The sequence below is a fragment of the Vigna radiata genome, chromosome 3, assembly GCF_000741045.1.
Source record: "Vigna radiata var. radiata cultivar VC1973A chromosome 3, Vradiata_ver6, whole genome shotgun sequence".
Taxonomy (NCBI): domain Eukaryota; kingdom Viridiplantae; phylum Streptophyta; class Magnoliopsida; order Fabales; family Fabaceae; genus Vigna; species Vigna radiata.
Window position 1 is genome coordinate 991,602 of NC_028353.1, and position 19,411 is coordinate 1,011,012.

General features: G+C 29.7%; 3 protein-coding genes across 3 annotated transcripts; all 3 read left to right on the plus strand.

Moving 5' to 3' along the window:
• Positions 1-3,808: 3,808 nt before the first annotated feature.
• Positions 3,809-7,068, plus strand: LOC106757238 (small nuclear ribonucleoprotein SmD1a). The gene is made up of 4 exons (XM_014639863.2): positions 3,809-3,963; positions 4,053-4,129; positions 6,454-6,645; positions 6,764-7,068. The coding sequence occupies exons 1-4, from the start codon at positions 3,950-3,952 to the stop codon at positions 6,823-6,825; spliced, it is 345 nt and encodes a 114-aa protein (XP_014495349.1). The 5' UTR covers positions 3,809-3,949; the 3' UTR covers positions 6,826-7,068.
• A 1,022-nt stretch (positions 7,069-8,090) lies between these two features.
• Positions 8,091-8,699, plus strand: LOC106757329 (outer envelope membrane protein 7). The gene has a single exon (XM_014639972.2). It carries the CDS (start codon positions 8,272-8,274, stop codon positions 8,494-8,496), a length of 225 nt encoding a protein of 74 aa, XP_014495458.1. The 5' UTR covers positions 8,091-8,271; the 3' UTR covers positions 8,497-8,699.
• Positions 8,700-11,538: 2,839 nt separating this feature from the next.
• LOC106756676 (F-box protein At2g27310-like) lies at positions 11,539-15,048 on the plus strand. The gene is made up of 2 exons (XM_014639190.2): positions 11,539-11,804; positions 13,779-15,048. The coding sequence occupies exon 2, from the start codon at positions 13,795-13,797 to the stop codon at positions 14,914-14,916; it is 1,122 nt and encodes a 373-aa protein (XP_014494676.1). The 5' UTR covers positions 11,539-11,804; positions 13,779-13,794; the 3' UTR covers positions 14,917-15,048.
• The last annotated feature ends 4,363 nt before the right edge of the window (positions 15,049-19,411 follow it).

Here is a 19,411-nt window from a genome sequence, read left to right on the forward strand (position 1 = left end):
CCTCTATCTTAAAACATTATAAGATTTGATTAGACGTGTTTTAATCATTGATATTGTCATAAATATTTTGAATTGCAAATACTCTTCCTCGAGTTCTTCTCATGTATGTTCAAGAGATAGTCATTTATGATATCATCTTTCTTGAAAAAAATTTGTCCTCGAATTTGTACCACTTGTAGATTCATTACCATTCTTCCTTGGAGAGAATTCATACTGAATTCTAGAATTTGAAAATTCTCCTTATGCTTAGTAGTGTTAAAAGTAACTCACTCCTTTTTAAATTTCTCCTTATCCTTCCATGATGTAGATGATTTATTGAGTAGCTCCCTATGGGTGATTTCTGGAGTAGCTCCCTCCTTCTTAATTCTTTCCTTATCATGTCTTTCTTGGAGAAAGTTCGAGCACAAATTTTAGAAGATCCTACAGATAAAAAAAACATGAATCAAAAACATAAATCTAAAATAATCCAAAAGAAAAATTCTACTAAAATAGATTTGGATCTTATAAGAGATCAATATCTTAATATCAAAGATTTTGAATGTCTACCTTCAGGGTTAAATACCCACTTGCACAAATCATCAAACATTTTTAAAATAAAGAAAGTCAAACGAATATTGCCCAAATAAACATTCAAACTACAAGTATGACTTTGTTTGTTCTTAGATTGCTTAGACATGGACAAGCATGCTAACTCGTGTACATGTATTTTCAAACTTCCATCCTTGTCTATAGATTGGTTGGGAATGGACAAATAAATTAACTCGTGTGCAGCTATTTATAAGTTTGTGTCCAAATTAAAAAAAAAAAAGGCTTTGACTTTCCAAAGTAATTGACAAAAAAACTAACAGAATATCAAGCCCAGATTCATTGAATTCCAAGCTTATAATTTTCTTTTCTATCATTCTTTTTTTTCCATTATTATTGTATTGCTTCTTAATGAATAAATATTTTCTAGGTAATATCATTCTTTTTTCTCCTCATTGTTGGTGTCATTGCTTCTTGATGAGCAATTATTCTCTAAGCAATAAAATAAAACAAGATGAATTAATACTTCCTTTAAATATTAATTCAGGAAGCTTTTTTATTTTTATTTTTCCTTTTTTCTCCTTTTGTTTTCCTCTATTTTTTTTACTTTTTTTTTCTCTTTTTTGTTTCTCTCTTTTCTTCCCCTTGTCTCTCTTTTCTTTCTTTTCTGTTCTCTCTTTTCTTTCTCATTTTTTCTTTCTTTTCTCTCTCTTCTTTCTCTTCTTTTTCTCTTTTTTTTTTCTTGCTTTCTTTTTTGTAAGTGCTTCTTTTTCTTATGCTCTCTTTATCTTCCATTCTTATTTTCTTTTCAACACATCTAACTTTTTGCAAAGTCTTTTTCTCCTCCTCTTTTAGGTATAGAATATAGTTTTTAAGGTCTTCAATGGTCACAGAAGTTTCATTCCAATTAGGCATTAATGAGTTTCATGATCGTAGCCTTCACATTTGGTGCATCTTAAAACACTTGTCTTATTAGTTGACAAAGATACCTTGTTACGTTTGTGCCTTCCTCTAAGCTCACCTATTTTTCTATTTAGGTGTACTATGTGTGACACGGTTTCATTGACTTCCTTCTCCAATGCCACACAAGCACTTGGTGTATCTCTTCGTGCAACTTCATTTCCTCTAATCAAATGATCTCAATGAAGATTGAGATAGGTTAAACCATATATTAAACCACTTCTCAAACGATGCCTTTACTGAAACATGTTGTATTGCTCAATATTGCTACATCCTCCAAGAAAGGCTAGGAAGACAAAAATCCACTTGTGTATCACATTTATAGGCTCTCTTTTTTAAATTACTCTTTTGCCATTTTCGACTCAAATTCCTTTTAGTGCTTGACAATGAACTCTAATAACTTAAGAAAAGAGTGACATATCAATGTAAAAAACATCGCAAGATCTAAATCTTAATATAAGAGGTTAAAGAAAATACCAAACTCTAAACAAAACTTCAAAAAGCTTTTAAATACATAAAACATTAAAAATAGAAAATAATAAGACTATCATAAATAGTTAAATGAGACAATACAAATACTCTAAAAATGTTTAATATAATTAAATTGATTAACAATCATAAGAAATAATGCATCATGATAACTATGTTGACCTCGCAATTATTTTTGTACTCTTAAATAATCTTTACTTTCTCTTCTTCTTTTTTACTTCTTTCCTTTCTATATATATTTGTTTTCTTTTGACTTAGATCACTATTATTTTATTTTTTTCAATTTTGCAGTTCAACACATAAATAAAGAAAATTAAAAAGATTGTCCTTCAAACACCAAAATTTATGCAAGGTAAAGCTAATTGGAACTACAATTAACAAAAAAACACAAAAACAGATAATTTCCACAAATCAAATGTAGAAATACACAATTTAAACGAAGAACACGAAAAATTAAAAACTAAATGAAATTGGATAAAATATTAAGAGTTTTACTCCTTATAAAATTCTAAGAATAATGAACCAAACACAATTTCAAAACAAAGCACAAAACACAAACATTCAAGAATTTTTAGCTTTTTTGTTAAAATGACAAGAAAATAAGATAAAAGAGGATATTCGAGCCAAAACCTTGCTCTAGATACAAAATGATATGATATTGTCTAGGAAAGAGTACAATAGTTTTTTAATTTGAATCCTCAAGATGCACAAAAAAAATCAAAGAAGAATGCGAAATAAGACAGAAATGGAGACGCCACAACCTAACTGGTTAATAAGTCAAGATTCACCAAAAAAAATGTTAATCTTTGATTAGAATCAAAGTTCTAATCCAAGAACCAAAATAATTCTCTCAAAGTATGCAAATGCATATAATATGACTCAAAAGTTTTTACATTAGTTTTTGATACCTCTACATATAGATATATAAGTTTAAGAAAACTTAAAAAACCCTATAATAAAGACCAAAGCCCAAAACATATAAAAATAACAGAAAACAAAATTTATAGACGCAAACTTTCGCTTAGCGAAGCCTAGTCTCCCAACAAACACAAACCAACTCGTCCAACGAATTTAACATGTGAAATTAAAATAAAATTATAATTTATTTAATTTTCTGCATTATTTTTCAATTGTGCTCATCATTTCATGTTCTTTGAGTTTTCTTTTTCATAGAACATTATAAAATTCAATGAGACGTGTGTTTTATCTTTGATCTATAGATAATTTGAATTGCAAATGATTTTTCTTAAATTCTTCTCATATATATTCAAGAGATAATCTTCTCTCAACCATCATCACATGGACATTGAGTAGAAGGACACGTGGATACATTACTAATGGTGTGGAATGTTTGTATAAAACGTTAGGTTAGTCGTGGAGGATGTGTGGAACATTCAACAATGATATGACTTTATTGCTTTCAATAATTTCAAAACCTCTTATAAAAATTACAAGTAAAAATGATTGAATTATTTACAAGTAAAACATTGAATTTGTCGTAATGTTAACTTGATACTGTCACTAATTTGTGACACAATATTAACTTGGCATATGAATATTTTTTTTTAAATTAAGAAAAATTTTAAGAAATAATTAATAAAAAATTAAAAAACTATAGACTAACACGTGACACACCATTCTATTAAATTAACAATTTAGAAAATGTTAAAAAAAATCAAATTAAATAAAATTTATCAAAATAGAAATAATATTGAACATATAAAAATTCTCACATACGAAAATAGAATCAAGTAGTATTTGAGCCTAATTTATATTTAAACAAATATTTATTTTACATTTTTGCTATTTACCATTTTGTTTGAACGAGGATGTGGGCAATGCAGTAGTTATAAAAGCTGTTTGCATCGTCCACTTCTTTGTTTTTTAGAATCTATATCTAAAAGAAACACAGCGCAGCTACGCGCGACTATTGTGTTTCAAAACCCTCACTCACTCATCGTCTTTCTCTTCTACCATGAAGCTCGTCAGGTGTTACCTCTTCGTTGTCGTTTTCACTTCTCTCTCTCTCTCTCTCTTCGTTTCAATTTGATGCTAAAAGGCGTGTAAAACTGGAACAGGTTTCTAATGAAGCTGAACAACGAAACCGTTTCGATTGAGCTTAAGAATGGCACTGTCGTTCACGGCACCATTACAGGTACTCTTCCGCTCTTTTCGATTGGTTTTCCTCTCCACCGCCTGATTTTGCTGCTTCCTTTGTTAAACCCTAGTTTTGCTTCGCTCTTAAACCTGTATATTAAGATTTAGCGTAAAAGCTTTCGGTCTTGGATATTTGTCGCGAATGGAATTCTGCAGGGATGCTCGCTTGTTTTCTCAATTCATAAACCTAATGTAGATTTCCATTTCACTCTTTAATCGTTGTCTTGAATTTTCATTTTTTTTTTTTGTATTTTGGGAATTAGTTCTGAGTAGCCTTTAGATGACGAGATTTGACATGTCTAAACCTTGTGCTCAAAGAACTTCATTGATGCCACTCTGTTATTGTAGAAAAAAAAAGTGAAGCAGAGGCAGTTCTCTGTATGTAAATAAATTGCGCTTTCTTTTGAGATGTTAGATATCATGTGTGCATTCCACGTAAGTGTCTCTAATTATGGTTGCGATGCTACAATTTAACACCCACCCACCCTAGCTCTCTCTCTTTTGTATATAGAAGACCACATGTCCATATAATATATCAACCTAAACTGCAGAGATTCTTATTAGTTATACTTAGGTTGATCAGTTTGAATAAAATCTGTTGGATGCTATGTTTTATCATAACGGACAATCAATCATGCCAGGCCAAAAAAATAAAACCATAATCATTTAGTACTTTCAAATCATTACTGGAAATGCTAAACTAAGATCCATTTCTTCACTTATGTTCAACATTTTTTTTTTCAGTCTGAGTTAGATTTTATAATTGGTATATGACTTTTTTTTACTTGTGATTCCTTTGTTAACATTTTCATGTCTTGTCAGAGTGAATGGCTATTTTTCTGAGTCAATAAGATGGGAACTCTGTCATCAGCCTGATAGGTTGCAACTTACTGCATAGCTAATATGATCTGGAATTTTTAAGTTTGAAATCTCTGTTCTCCTTGCTCCCAAACTTACTGTAGGGCAGACCATTTTTTGGTTGTATGCTGTGGCTTTTTCTGCATTCTTGATTTCTCTTCATGTTATACTTTGTTCTTTTTACTGTTACACCTTGTTATGAATTAAAACTTTTGTTGTCTTTTTCTGTAGTGTAATGTCCTCTAAGAAGCTCAAACACTTATAGATGGTAACCGTGTCATGTAATATTTTTCTATGTTGGGTAAATGCAGACACTTTCAAAACTATTAGTTTTATTTTTATAATTTTTCTACTTTTAAAGTTTTTTGTATACTAATATTGTTTGAAATAATACATTAAGTGGATAAGTTTTAACATCATACTCCATCTATAATAACCCATTCTCATTTTTTAAACATAAATTCCCTTCTTCAATTTAAAATCAATATTAAATTTCAAGTAGTTTTTCTGTTGTATTATATCCATGTTGTGTCCTATAATTTTTAAAATTGGGTGAATCTGTGTCCGTATTACACCTCTATTATATTTCTGTCCTGTATTATATCCATGATTTCCATATTGTCTTCTTAGTTTTACTGACACTCTTTTCTCCTTTATAAATTTCATTAAAGTGTCTGATGTAAAAGAAGTAATTAATTACTTTTTTATGTTTAAACTCTTAACTTGGAACAGTGGGAAGATATGTATTGCTTATGAGATTTTTGTAAGAAGCATCGTGAACTATGGACTCTGGATACCTCACTTTTGAGGCAAATCTATTTAAACTTTATTTATTCCATAACAGTAATTATTAACCTTGTAGCCTCTGGAGTAAGTTTGCATAATGCTATAATTTAGATTAGCTATATTGTATCTGCATTTTACTTTTGTGCTTTACTCTTTTTTGATGGTATGATACGCAACTCTTTTATTGCCTTACCTACAACGAATTTGGCTGACAAATACCATTCTCTTCGTTCTTTCATTTTAATTTAGACCCCCTGCTGTTTGTTCTGTGAAATTTTCTTTTGAACAAGCTTCTCGTGGATTTAGTTTGGCTTAGTCACACGCACACGCATAGAAAACTATATAAATTATATCACATTTTTTGTCTTTAGGTTCAACGCAATAAGTCAAGACTACCTTTTACACCTGTTTTTATGATGAAACGAGATCAGGCATTTTTCATAAGGATAGTGAATCCTTATATTATAATAGGGCAATGCATTACTACATATTCCCAAACTCAATCAAATTAAGCATCAAGGAATTTCCTTCTCTTTACTTGTAACTAATGAGTACCTATCAGCTCATTTCTAATTTTGAGTTTACCCTTTTGGTGCCCTTCATTCTTATTTGGGATTGCATGAGAAGTATTTTGTAGCTTTAGTTGTGCTTACCCATGGGTTTGTCAATATGTTACAGGTGTTGATATCAGTATGAATACACATTTAAAAACAGTTAAACTAACTCTGAAAGGGAAAAACCCAGTTACTTTGGATCATCTGAGTGTGAGAGGCAACAACATTCGTTATTATATCCTTCCTGATAGCTTGAATCTTGAGACATTACTGGTTGAAGAGGCTCCTAGGATCAAGCCTAAGAAGCCAACTGCTGGTACTGTATCTTATTTGACTGACTCTAGAAGTAGATTGTTTTTTTCAGAGGCCCATTATGTTCAGGTTGACTGTTATCTTTGGATTTCTGGTTTTCAATGTTCTGATTTTATATGCAGGGAAGCCTTTGGGGCGAGGTCGAGGACGAGGGCGTGGACGTGGACGTGGTCGTGGCCGTTAAATTGCAAATTAACAGAATTTGTGGCCTTTGGTTGTACCTTTATTGTAGGAAATTTTTCTAATGAGTTTAAAGACGTTGTAGAAGTGATGTTGACCAGTTAAGTTAGTCATGCGGACTTTGTTCATGTTCCCATTTTCTTGCATCAATGCTTTGAAGTTCCCTTGTATAATTCTCCCTGTTGGATCATTGTCATATTTCAACTGATAATTTGCTGCTTACATATGTGTAGTTTTATGTGGGCAAGGTGAACCAATAGGAATTCCCGTAGATAGCCCTTGTTCGTAGATGTGATTTTATGTCAATGGAAGACTTTAGACGTAGTATATTAAACTCGACTTGTCATGTCAAAACGCATCAAAACAACTAATGGTTACTTACTTGATCCATATTAAAAAAGCTAAACAAGATTAATTCTATGTATTACTTACATAGATTTTTATCCAATGAATCTAAAATAGTTTAATTTATAGACTCCTTTATGAAGGTTTTTGAGATGTGACTTTAAAAGCATTATGAAAATAAACCTTGTTATCATATATGACGCTTTAGGGATTAAACGTATCAAGAAGTCTTTGTGAATTTAATTAAATCTGGTAGTAGTGTAAAGAGGGTTTGTGGAAACACCTACAGGATGCAGAGAGTATATTGCATGATCTTAGTTATTATTTAAAGGAGGCGGATAGAAAATAAAAACATTAGAAAAGGAAAATAATAAGATGTCATGGTAAATTATTGCCTTAATAAAGTTTTAATTATTTGTAAATATAAATATCTTTAATTGGGTTTTTATTAAACAAAGTTTTCATTTATTAAATTATATGATGTTAAATAAATGAATTGTTATAGTTAATATAAAATGATATTGTAATTAATATAAATAATAAATTATTATCATTTTGTTAAATATATTATATTTAATGTAAATTTAACCGATAATTAAGTTGCTTTAAAAAAATATATACTACTAACCCTATCCAGTAAGGAAAAGCTTTTATTATTTATTTAATATTATAAATATTTTTTCTTATAATTATTGTTATTAGTAAAAATAAAGTTGTTGTCGTATTTTTATGCTGACATTTTTGTTGTGTGAAAACAAAATCACTTACAAATACACTTGTTTGTTAGACAGTTACGCGGAAAGAATTAAAGAATGATGTATTTAATATTTTTTACATAAAGAAATAGCAATCACTTGGATATAAAAAAAAAGTATAATTAGAATAATAAAAATATATTAGTATAAATTGGTAAAAAATGGTTGTTAGGTGCGAAAGAAAGATAGAAAGGGGAAGGAGCAGGAGGAGTTGTCTGTAGTGCAGAAGAAGCTAAGGTTTTGAAAATTGTGGTGGTGAGTAAACAGTGTGAGCACGCAATCTTACAATAACAATTAAGAGGAGAGAGAGATCAGAGAATATTATCAGAATAAGCAACAGTATCATCAGGATGGGGAAGGCCAAAGAAGCGGTGGTGGTTGCTGGAGCCCTAGCATTTGCGTGGCTCGCCATAGAGCTTGCTCTCAAACCCTTCCTCTCCAAGGCACGTGCCTCCGTCGACAAGTCCGACCCTGCTCGTGACCCCGACGATGTTCCCGATGCTGATGTTCCCAAACCCACCACCGATGACCTGCCGGACGTCTCTGCTTCTGAAACCGCTCCCGCGGATGCCTGAACTTTTCCTATTCATGTATTTTCAATTTCGTTACGTATCAAAATTCTCCAAATCGAATAACCTCCTTGCTTTCAGTTCAATTTGTATATTGTGTTCTGTCTTGTTGTAGGATCCAAAAAATATCAGGTTCTTTTGTTCCCTTCTTCTCGGATATAAACAACAGACAACTGGTATTTTCGTATTTCCCTTTTTAGCTTCTCTAATCATGCTGTGCCTGCCTCACTACTACCTGTAGCTATTTTAATAGCTATTTTAAGAACACTAGGATGTAGTACCGCATTCAACTAGGATGTAGTACCGCATTCAACGCCTTGAAATTTAGGATAAGGGATACTATACAGATACTGTTTGATGAAATGCTTGAACAAACTAATTTCTCAGTAATAGCAGAAAAAAATTAGAAAAATATAAAATAAATTTATTCATGCAAGAAATTAAAAATCAGAGAAATTCTACACTAAAAAAATTCATGAATTAATTTTGGTTTATGAAGAAACTTAGTTTATTTATTTTTATTTATGTCTATTTTTTTTTTTTTAGAAATCTTTGTAGAATTTGTCTAAACATTTCATCACTTGGTGAGGCACCATTAGTGGTGTTCTTTTTAGTTATTTTCAAGGACATATCTGCTAGGTTTATATGGTTCCTGCTATTTGTGACCTGAGAACTCAGTACAGTTATGTGTTGTTCAGAGAAATTTGTGAGCTCCTTCATCGGGGATGTAAGCTGTCACATTTCCAGAGAATGAAACAGATGCATATATCACTTTTTATAGATTATCTATAGATAACATCATCACACTAACAATGAAAATTCAAACTCAAGTCCTTGTCTATATTGCTAGTTAAATATTGTTAGTATTTAATTGACAATTTCTATATTGAAAATCGATTCTCTTCCTGGTTATACCTGTGATCTTTTAGACTACTATATTCGTACCATAATAATTACAAAAGCAGTATGATGCTGGGTTGGCAAGATTCCATAGTATCAGTTTTCAGAAGGGTAGACCACCTTGTCCTCAAAGTGAGCAAATATTGTGGTGTATGTGTTAAAAGATGATTTTTTTTTTCATCATTGGCAGAAACCCAAATAAACCTGTGCACATCAATAATCGGTGATACTCAGTAAACATATGGTGGGGTCACACTATAATTTATATTGGGGGTTTTGAAAATATGAAAATAAATTGAGTTAATTGCACTGTTAGTTCTTATATTTTATTTCATGATTCTTTTTCCTCTTAGATATAGTATACTAGTGTTCTAAAATGTTGTCTTAACCTAATTTCATTCTATGCAGAAGTGAGTAAAAAAATATTAATTATGTTAGAGACTTGCATATAAGTTATTTATATTATTTAATACTTTTAACTCAAATATCTATTTAGAATATTTGTTAAAATAATATTAAAAGTGAATAAATAAAGTTTTTTAATGGGTTAATTTTTTTTTTAATTATGTTAATTTTCTTTTAAAAATGTTAAATTATGTTAGAGACTTTTAAGTTATATATATTATTGAACACTTTCAATTCAAATATTAATTTAAAATATAAGTTAAAAAGTTAATGCAGTGTGTGTGCATATATATATATATATATATATATATATATATATAATATGAAAACCATATTAAAATTTAAAATAAAAATAAATTCTAACTTCACCTACAGAGAATTAGATCAATGGGTGGTGTGGAGGAAAAGGGTAACCTGTTTTAATTATAGAGAATTAGATGAATGGGTGGTGCATGCAGATAGCAACATTCGTGTCAGATTGTGTCACCTCTCATTTGTCTTATATAATATAGCATCTGTCTTTCGCTACTGCAACCTAATAAAGGAAGTAACACGTGAACATAATATAGGAAATAAAAAGAGATAATATGAATTAAAAAATTGACTAAAGAGATTAAGGATATCTCATTTTCTGTTTGCTTTAACACTCAGATCCTTTTATCAAAACTATTATAATATTATATGGAAAATTTTCTCTTTCTCTATTGTTTTTTACTGGACACAGAAGTTTGAAAAATTATTAATATTTTATATTTTATATTTTACATTACAAATTAGTTTTCTGAACTTATCACACTAGGAATGAGATTTATAAAATACAAATTGTTTTACTGACAATGAAAAAAAAAATGTTAATGAATACCTTTATTTTAAAACAATAGTTTATGTTAATGCATCTTTGTAGTGGTTTTCAATACATTTTCACATTAATTTTAATTAAAAATATATTTATTCATTTTTTTAATTAACACCAGAAAAGTCATTAGTGCTATGCAAATATTTTTAAATAAACATTAATAATTGTGTTCATAATTGTACAAATTATAATATTTTTAATGAGTTTTATCATGAGTTTTTATCAATAAAAAATATTTTAATATAAATTGTACAAATTCAGGAGAGATGTTGTTGTCAAAATTTGGGAAAGAGAATACATATTCTATATTTTCTTTGTAGTAAGACAAGTATCTATCTTTTCAGCTTGTTTGGTTGATGGACCCAGACCACGTGATCAAACAAGACGAAAATATGGGTGCCTTCAATCGAAATAGTTATATATAATAATAGCTTGTCTAATTAGTAAACAAATTTTGGCAAGATGACTTAATTTTGTATTTAAATATTATTACATATTTATTTAAATAATGTCATCCTCTTTAATATTTTCATCTTATTAAAGCAATGCTCCTCTCTATAGAAAAAGAGAAAATAAAAGAGCCAAGGGATTGTTTGGAAATGGTAAAGTAAAATACAATATTATTTTACAAATTAAATTAATCTATACGCAAATTAAAATAATAATTTAAATAACTTATGTAAATAAAATAAATTAGTTTTACTTTGGAAAAACTATTTTATCCTTTTGGTGGCAAAAAAAAGAACTTGTTATAATATTACTATGTAAGATAATATTAAAAAAAGGAAGAAGGGAAGATTAAGTTGTTTAAATTAAAGTTTTGTTGTTTGAATTAAAATTATTGTAAGATAATATATTTATTTATTTATTTATTTATGATGCATTAGGTGGCAAAGTTTGTGTGGTGATGTGATGAGGCAGTTCAGATCCCTTGATGCTGGTGACCCATAGTAAATTAAATTGGTACCCCACCCTCTCTCTCACCTCTTTCTCTGCACAACCAGTGTTTTCAGAATCATTGCAATCGCCGGAATTAAAATCTTCACACAATCTATCTCTCTTTCTCTTTTCATCTATCTATCTCTCATTTCCTCCAAATCTTGCTTGTTATTTCCACCTCCTCGTTTCATGTCGATCTTCTCTCTTATCTGAGGTCACAATTCCCTTTTCCTTCTCTCTGTGCTCAATTTTATCTTTATTACTTCTGGGTTTTTATTTGTTATACATTCTATCCATGTTTCGGCTAGAGGATATTGTTATGCTTTAATTGTGTGAAGCGCTGCTAGATATTTGTGTCAATTAGTATAGTGCGAGTGGGTTGAGGTTTGATGCTTTCTTGTCATTGGTATCTACTGAAGTCTACATAATAGGATCTTTTACATCTTCCTTGAAATTAGTGATATGATATCTGATTAATATGAATTGAAGGCCTTCTATTATTAGAGCTCTCTGATTTAAATTATAAGTTGTTCTTATGAGAGCTTACTCTTTATTTGTACTATGATTAATTTGTGATTTCTTTGTAAGTTATTGATGAAGCAACTTGTGTAGAGAGACTTTCTAAGTTGCTTACCTCTTGAGGGTTCTGTACTGGATTGGTCTGCATTATGCAGACACAGAAATGTTTGCTTAAAGTGAAAGGGCATGTGGTGCCTTGGATGTTTATTGAGACTTTATTGTTGGATTGCTAGCTGCTGGTCTAGTATTGGGTTCCATTTAATTTGACAAGAATATTAGGATTGGGAGAATCACACACCATTGTAACCTCACACCAAAATTCACTTCCAATGTGGAACTCAAGTCTCTATCCTGCAATTGGATGCTAACAACCCACCATGATCCACTGTCACAGTGCCCATGCTGGTCACCTTTTCCTTGTCACTTTAGCTAATCCTTTGCAAATATTGCAATGCTAAGGTTGCAGCACGTTTGCAACTAACTAAGACTTGGTGAAAAACTTCACTATTAATTGATAAGAACCTTTGGAGAATGACACCATTAGAGTTAGCTGTTAGAGATCTGATGGAACTCATTTCTCATTTCTTGCAATTGTATGCCAACATCTCAATGTCCCGTTGTCCATGCCTGTTGGTTCTGCACTAGCCCTTTCAGTAGTTTCTAATGAAAATGCTGAGGTCACCCACCCTATTGTTTGTGGCTGAGAGACATAGTGAAAAATTTGATGCCTATTAGTAGAAAGTGATGGAACAAATACACCACAAGAGTTAGTTTTAGACCCTTCACTAAAATCCCATATTCCAATGTGGGACTCAAGTCCAATAGCATGCTCCAGTTAGATCCTAACAGAAAGAACTGCATGTAATAATTTGATTGTTTCCTGTATGTATAGGATGAAGTTCTAGAAGAGGTCCATTTATTTATTTGTCTATAATAGGCACTTTTGACTGTAACGTCCACATGTATTATTTGTTATTGCAATATACCTTACTACTTGCTAACATTTACCTCGTTGCAGCATAGGATTGGAACTGAATTTCAACCTTCTATTTTGCAAATGATCCTTTTAAACTACGTGTGACTTTTCATTGCAACTTAAGAAAGTTCTATAGATTCAACATTCTGCTTTACAAAATTGTTGAAATCCGAATTAGTGTATTAATTCTTCCATTTGATCATCATCCTATGGCCCGTTTCCCTTACCCGACATTTCTTTATGAGTAGTGATACTATATAGGTAGTAGGTCATAGAAATTACCTAGTAGACATCTACCGTAGGTTGTTTTTATACCAGGGCTTTCAATGTGTTAAGCTTGTTATGGAATACCATCTAACTGTTTAGTGTTTTTTTCGTTCAAATGAGAGGTTTCCTTCCACCGATTGGGATAGTCTTAAAATATAGGAAAAAAATAGTACCATTTGAGATTGAATTCTAATAGGGTCTTGGACTCTGGATTTTACTGAAAACTGATCACACACACACACAATCAGACACAGACTCAAGTCCTAGAGAGCACAATGAGACACTACATATTTTTGTGCTGACCAAATTAGCCAAACATTATATTCATCACTACTAGTATTTTCTGAAAAACAATGCTTTCTTGTGCTCAAAAAGAATGCAGGTTTCTTCATTTGTTTTTTTATTTGAATTATGTTTGCTTGGCAGTCAAAGGATTCTCACCATGTCAGTGGCACCGGTTGAAAGTATTCCCACATTAAGCAGTGATCTCTTCTATGATATATTTCGTCGACTTGATGGTGCAACATTGGCCAGTGCAGCATGTACTTGTGCAACGTTGTGTTCCATCTCTAAAGAAGAGAGTTTATGGGAGAACGTATGTTCATCTATGTGGCCTTCAACGAATAGAGAGGATGTCAAAAGTTTGATATCTTCTATTGGTGGATTCCGGAAATTTTATGCAGACTGTTTCCCGATTGTTGTAAACAAGGAGGTTGTAGAGTATCAACCGAACAACTATCATGAGTACCCGGAGAATTGGACCGAAGCTGAGTATTATGGAGACATGAATGAATCGGAAAACATCTGTCCATCAGATTTTGTTTCTATAATAGATATTAGGTTCAAGGGAAAACCGGTCTGTTCCAAAGTTCTTTGGGGAATCCCAAATGCAAATAGCTATGATGGCTGGTTCTATAACTGCCCTTTCCGGATTGATTTTCTCACTTATGCAGATAGAGATGATAACAATGATGGATGTGTTTATCTTTCTGTATCTGATGGTCTGCCACGTGTTACATCCATGGAAAGGGAAAGGAAAGATGGGAAGCTATGGCGGGAGCTCTGCGAAGGGCTCCAGCTCAGTTGGATTATAGTAAACAAGAAAATGAAACAAGCTGCAAATCTTGCTAGCTGGAGCCCTCTTGGTGGACAACGACACTGGCCAACAGATAGGGATTTTGTGATCCGCTTTGGATCAGTTCTGCCTGCCAAGGACATTCTTCCTTGTCAAGTAGTGGAGTGTATTCTAATTATGAAGTTTAGAGTGGTTCATACCGAAGAAGAAGGGGTCGAAACAACCCTTAAATTAACAGAGCTGAGCATGCAGTTGGAAGACATGGAAGGTGCTCATGTTAATGGAAGAAACAGTTTGCATATACTGAAGGATGCACTTAGCAGCAGAAGGAGCAAAAACTACGGTGAAGTACTTGAGTCTTGCCACATGTATTCAAAAGTACAGAATGAGTTGAAAGAGGAGAAGATGAGAAATGAAAGTAGGTTGGATAGACTTTGTATTCTGAGTGGCATTGCGGCCTTTATGACGTTCTGGTACTGTGTTTTATAAAATGGTAGTGTATAGTCATTTAATGGAATAAGCTAATATAGCTCTAACAAATCTTGGACCTTGCCACTACCATGTAAGATACCATAATAAAGAGATCATTAAACAGAAACACTCCTGCTTTTAGAGTTTTAATTCTCCCTCAATGCAATTTATAACACAGACGTTTCTGTTAATTCCACTCTGCCTGCATACTAGGAATATATTTTATCTGGACCTCAAAAATATACTTGAAATGAAAGATTCATTTTATTAAATTTATTTAATCTTCCTCTATATTTTATGTGGAGCTCAAAATTTTACTTAAAAAAATTTCCTACACTCAAAAATTAGTAAGAAAATTAAGATTTTATTAATATAATGATGATGAATAATTATTAAGAAGTACTATTTGTATTTATAAAATCAATTTAGACATAAACTTATATTTCTGTTAAAATAATATTTACGTCAAATATATAATAATATAATAATTAATAATAGTGAAATAATAATTATAATATTAAACTGTATTGTTAAAATTAGTTATGATACATAGATATTATCTCAATAAATATAAGTTTGGGTTATTTTTAATAAATTTTATTGGATAATATTCTTTGATATATTTATTGGACAGATAAAAATAATTTCTTTAATTTTTCTATTTAATTGTGAGCATATCCATGTCTTGATTAATTGAGATATGGGTAGACAGACTAATTTATGATAAGTTAATTGGGATATGGGCAGAGAGAGAGAGAGAGAGTAGTTTACGATAAGCTGTGAAATGTTAACTTCCTGACTGTGTTATATGGTTTGGTAGTTGGAGAAAAAGTAAATGCGTGGTATCAAAATGAATTAAAATATGATAATTAATCATTAATTTAAATTTGGATTGGGTTGAAAAAATATAATTATTTTAAATATAATTTAATTTGAATTTCACTTATTTAATCTTTGTAAATATGTCTATGCCACTAAACCTTTTTTTATTTATAATTAACACAAGAGTTTTAATTCATACCTAATTCTCAGTACTTAATTACAATGTAACTATGACTTATAGAAAGAATATTTGTATGGTAGTACATGTAGCATATATGGGGTTCCTCATGTTACATTTTCTATACCTATTTTCATGTGTCCTTGATTTATGCTTTCTACTATGTCGAAGAATCAATAAAAAGCATCAAATTCAGGTGGAGTTGTAGAATATGATTCACACAATATTATTTTCTTATAAAAAAAAATTGTTAAAAGTGAGTTTTAAACTTAATTCAACATTACAAACCGATTTTAAATTAAGATTTGAATTCACTTATATAAACTGAATTGATCTTATCTCTCATATCAAAAGTAAGACTTTTTAAGAAAAATAAAAAATTGGGAAAATAAAAAAAACTTTGTACCCTTTTGTTTCGTTTTAATAAATTATTTTAGTATTTTTTTTACCCACAACTCGTCATGATAATTTTCTATTTAAAATTTATCTTTTACTAAATGTGAAGTGATGGATTTTCCTTCAATAATATTTGTATTGTCGAATTATTTTATTTAATAAAATAACTATAAAAAGATATACTACTGTTGCCTATTTTCTCTACTCTCATTTAATGGTCAACATTTAGTACTTTCATGAAATTTCATATAATAATTTTTTTTTTCCTGTTGAAATCAGCCTGCAACTCCTGCAAGCATCTTTTGATAGGATATCACGCAATTGAAATATAATGTATAAAAGACAATAATAAAATGTATTTATTCTTATTTTATAAATTTGCGTATTAATTCTGTATAGTAACCGTAAAAAGCAAATTGGATGGTGAAATTTGTACTTTTACTAAATTAACTCGTTTCTATATTCTCTTCCTTCTCTTATTTCACAATGACTTATGAGAGTGAAATTGGTATTATGAGTATGTTATCAACTTTAAATTTGAATTAACGTCTGGTTTATTTTAAAATATATTGATTAACATAATTTTATATTAAAATATTAATCATATGGAAAATATGAAGTTAAAAAAATTAAACTTCTCTCCCAAACAAATTAAAATTAAAATCAACCTATAGAATTTTACTTTCAGAAAGCTTTTCATCTATCTTCTCCAGAAGTTGAAGTGATAAAAGAGGGTTTTAACTTATGAGATAAACTTAATTTACTTTTTTCTAACTTTCATCTTATAAAATCTTAATTTTGTTTTGTTTTAATATGTTTCTGACAAAATATGATTACATTCAATATTTATAAACTACCATGTAGAAAGAATGTTTTTATTAAATTATCTCTTTCGTCCTTATTTTTATATGAAATTTTCAATTTTAATTTGATTTTTATTTTAGAAATTTTGATGGAATTAGACTTTTTCTGATAGAATTGTGTTAACAAAGTTAAGTTGAATACGTGTCCTGTGTCAACTCATATTGTTTTTTAAGTTTTTTGTTTTTTTTTTTTAAATTTTTAGACAATAAAAAGTTTGTCACAGATTAAATTAACATAGCATAATAATAATAACAACAACAACAACAATAATAATAATAATAATAATAATAATAATAATAATAATAATAATAATAATAATAATAATAATAATAANATAATAATAATAATAATAATAATAATAATAATAATAATAATAATAATAATAATAATAGTCATCAAATTTGAATTTGCATAAATATAAAATTGACCTAATTTAAACTATATGATGGTGTGTTTGGGAATGGTTTTGCCATTTTAAAAGTTAAGAATTCTCCCAAAATAAACACTATACTAAAATAATACTAACTTTCCACATTGATTATAGTGATAACGGATATGTAATTTTAATATTGATTAAGACTTTATGACCAACAAAGAAGGTGTGTATCATATTCTAAATATACATGATAATTCAATATTTTGAAACATGTTACTTTCAATTATATTTCTATTAAAACTAATGTAGAATTATTTCCAATATATTGAATGATCATGCTAGTAGTAGTGGACAAAGGGTTCCTCATGCACGAAAATGTCTCTAGATTCATATAATTTTGTATTTTTAGAAATATATTTTCTCCCATTATAAGTTTTCTTAATGAGTTTTAGTCTAATTTCGACATTTTTATGACGTTTTTAATTATTTTAATAGTATTTGGAGCGGTGCAAATTATTTTTATTACTTGGAAATTTAATATAGTTGTGGTCTGAAATAACTAAACTGAAAATCCATCTTTTGAAATGAAAATACAAACTAAAGTTATGTTTTTAAGAAAAACTTGTTTATAAAGACTTTTGGGAAAATAAATAAAATAATATTTTTCTTTATCTTTTATATACTTAAGAAAAAAAAACTATTTCTTATTCGAAAAGATAAGGTTTAATTGCTTCTTTTGTCTCCAGTTTGGTTGAAGTGTGTTAAATTCGTCCTCCTCTTAGAAAATGTCAATTTCGTCCTCATATATAAAAATTTGTGTCAATCAAGTCATCTCCCTTAAAAGCAAACTAATGGTGTTAAAAACTTAAAGTGAGTTTTGAATAATAACCACTTCATAGGTCCAATCCCTGATTTTGCAGTGGATAAAGTGAGGTTTGAAAGCAATGATTTTTAACGGAGATGACTTGATTGACATAATTTTTTTTTATATGAGGATGAAATTGACATTTTTTTAAAAAGAAGACAAATTTGACGTACTTCAACCAAACTAGGACAAAAGAAACAATTAAACCAAAAGATAATTACATAGTTATCGTACTCTATTGACAAAAAATTGATTGAAGACACTTTGTAAGTGGAAACATCGTGCGTGTGTGATGATTTGTTATTTGTAAAATCTCAAAACTTCACGTTCTTTATGTTATCTACGGAAAGTAGCATCCATGTTATTAGTCTCTAAACATCCCAAGTCAACGAATTTTTCGATAAAATAAATTACAAATACTTTCATAATTTCTTTCTTTATTTTTTTTTAATTTTTAATTCAAAATTTTAAAATATTTGTGACCTGTAGTCAACAAATTCCAAATCAATACCCACACTTACATTACATGTACCACGATCTTGTATTTTTTTTTCTTCTTTAAATGACATTAATCTAAATTATGGCAATAATAAAACCCCTAATAATGGCATGAAGTTCTTGATCCCTCACAAATTTTAATTTTTTTAAGAGTTTTCTTTTACTGTTTACTTTCAACACACAATTCAATCTATTTATCACTATTTGCCTTGCTCAAACAAATAATTTCATCTTTCATGCTCTAATTATATGCTTATTGGGTCTCTCAATCACTGTAAATTTGTTATTTTTGTTTCTAAATTATAAATGTGAAAATTAATTATTCACATATCATAATCTTAAAATTTCTCAATTATTTGGATTGAAGATTTTCGACGCAATTAACATTAATGATATATTTAAAAATTAAAACGACATCATTGCGATGTCTAAGAGACACAATTGCATATTAAAAATATAAAATACGACATTTGTGATATCCAAGGGATGCAATTGAAACCAAAGCATCTAAACT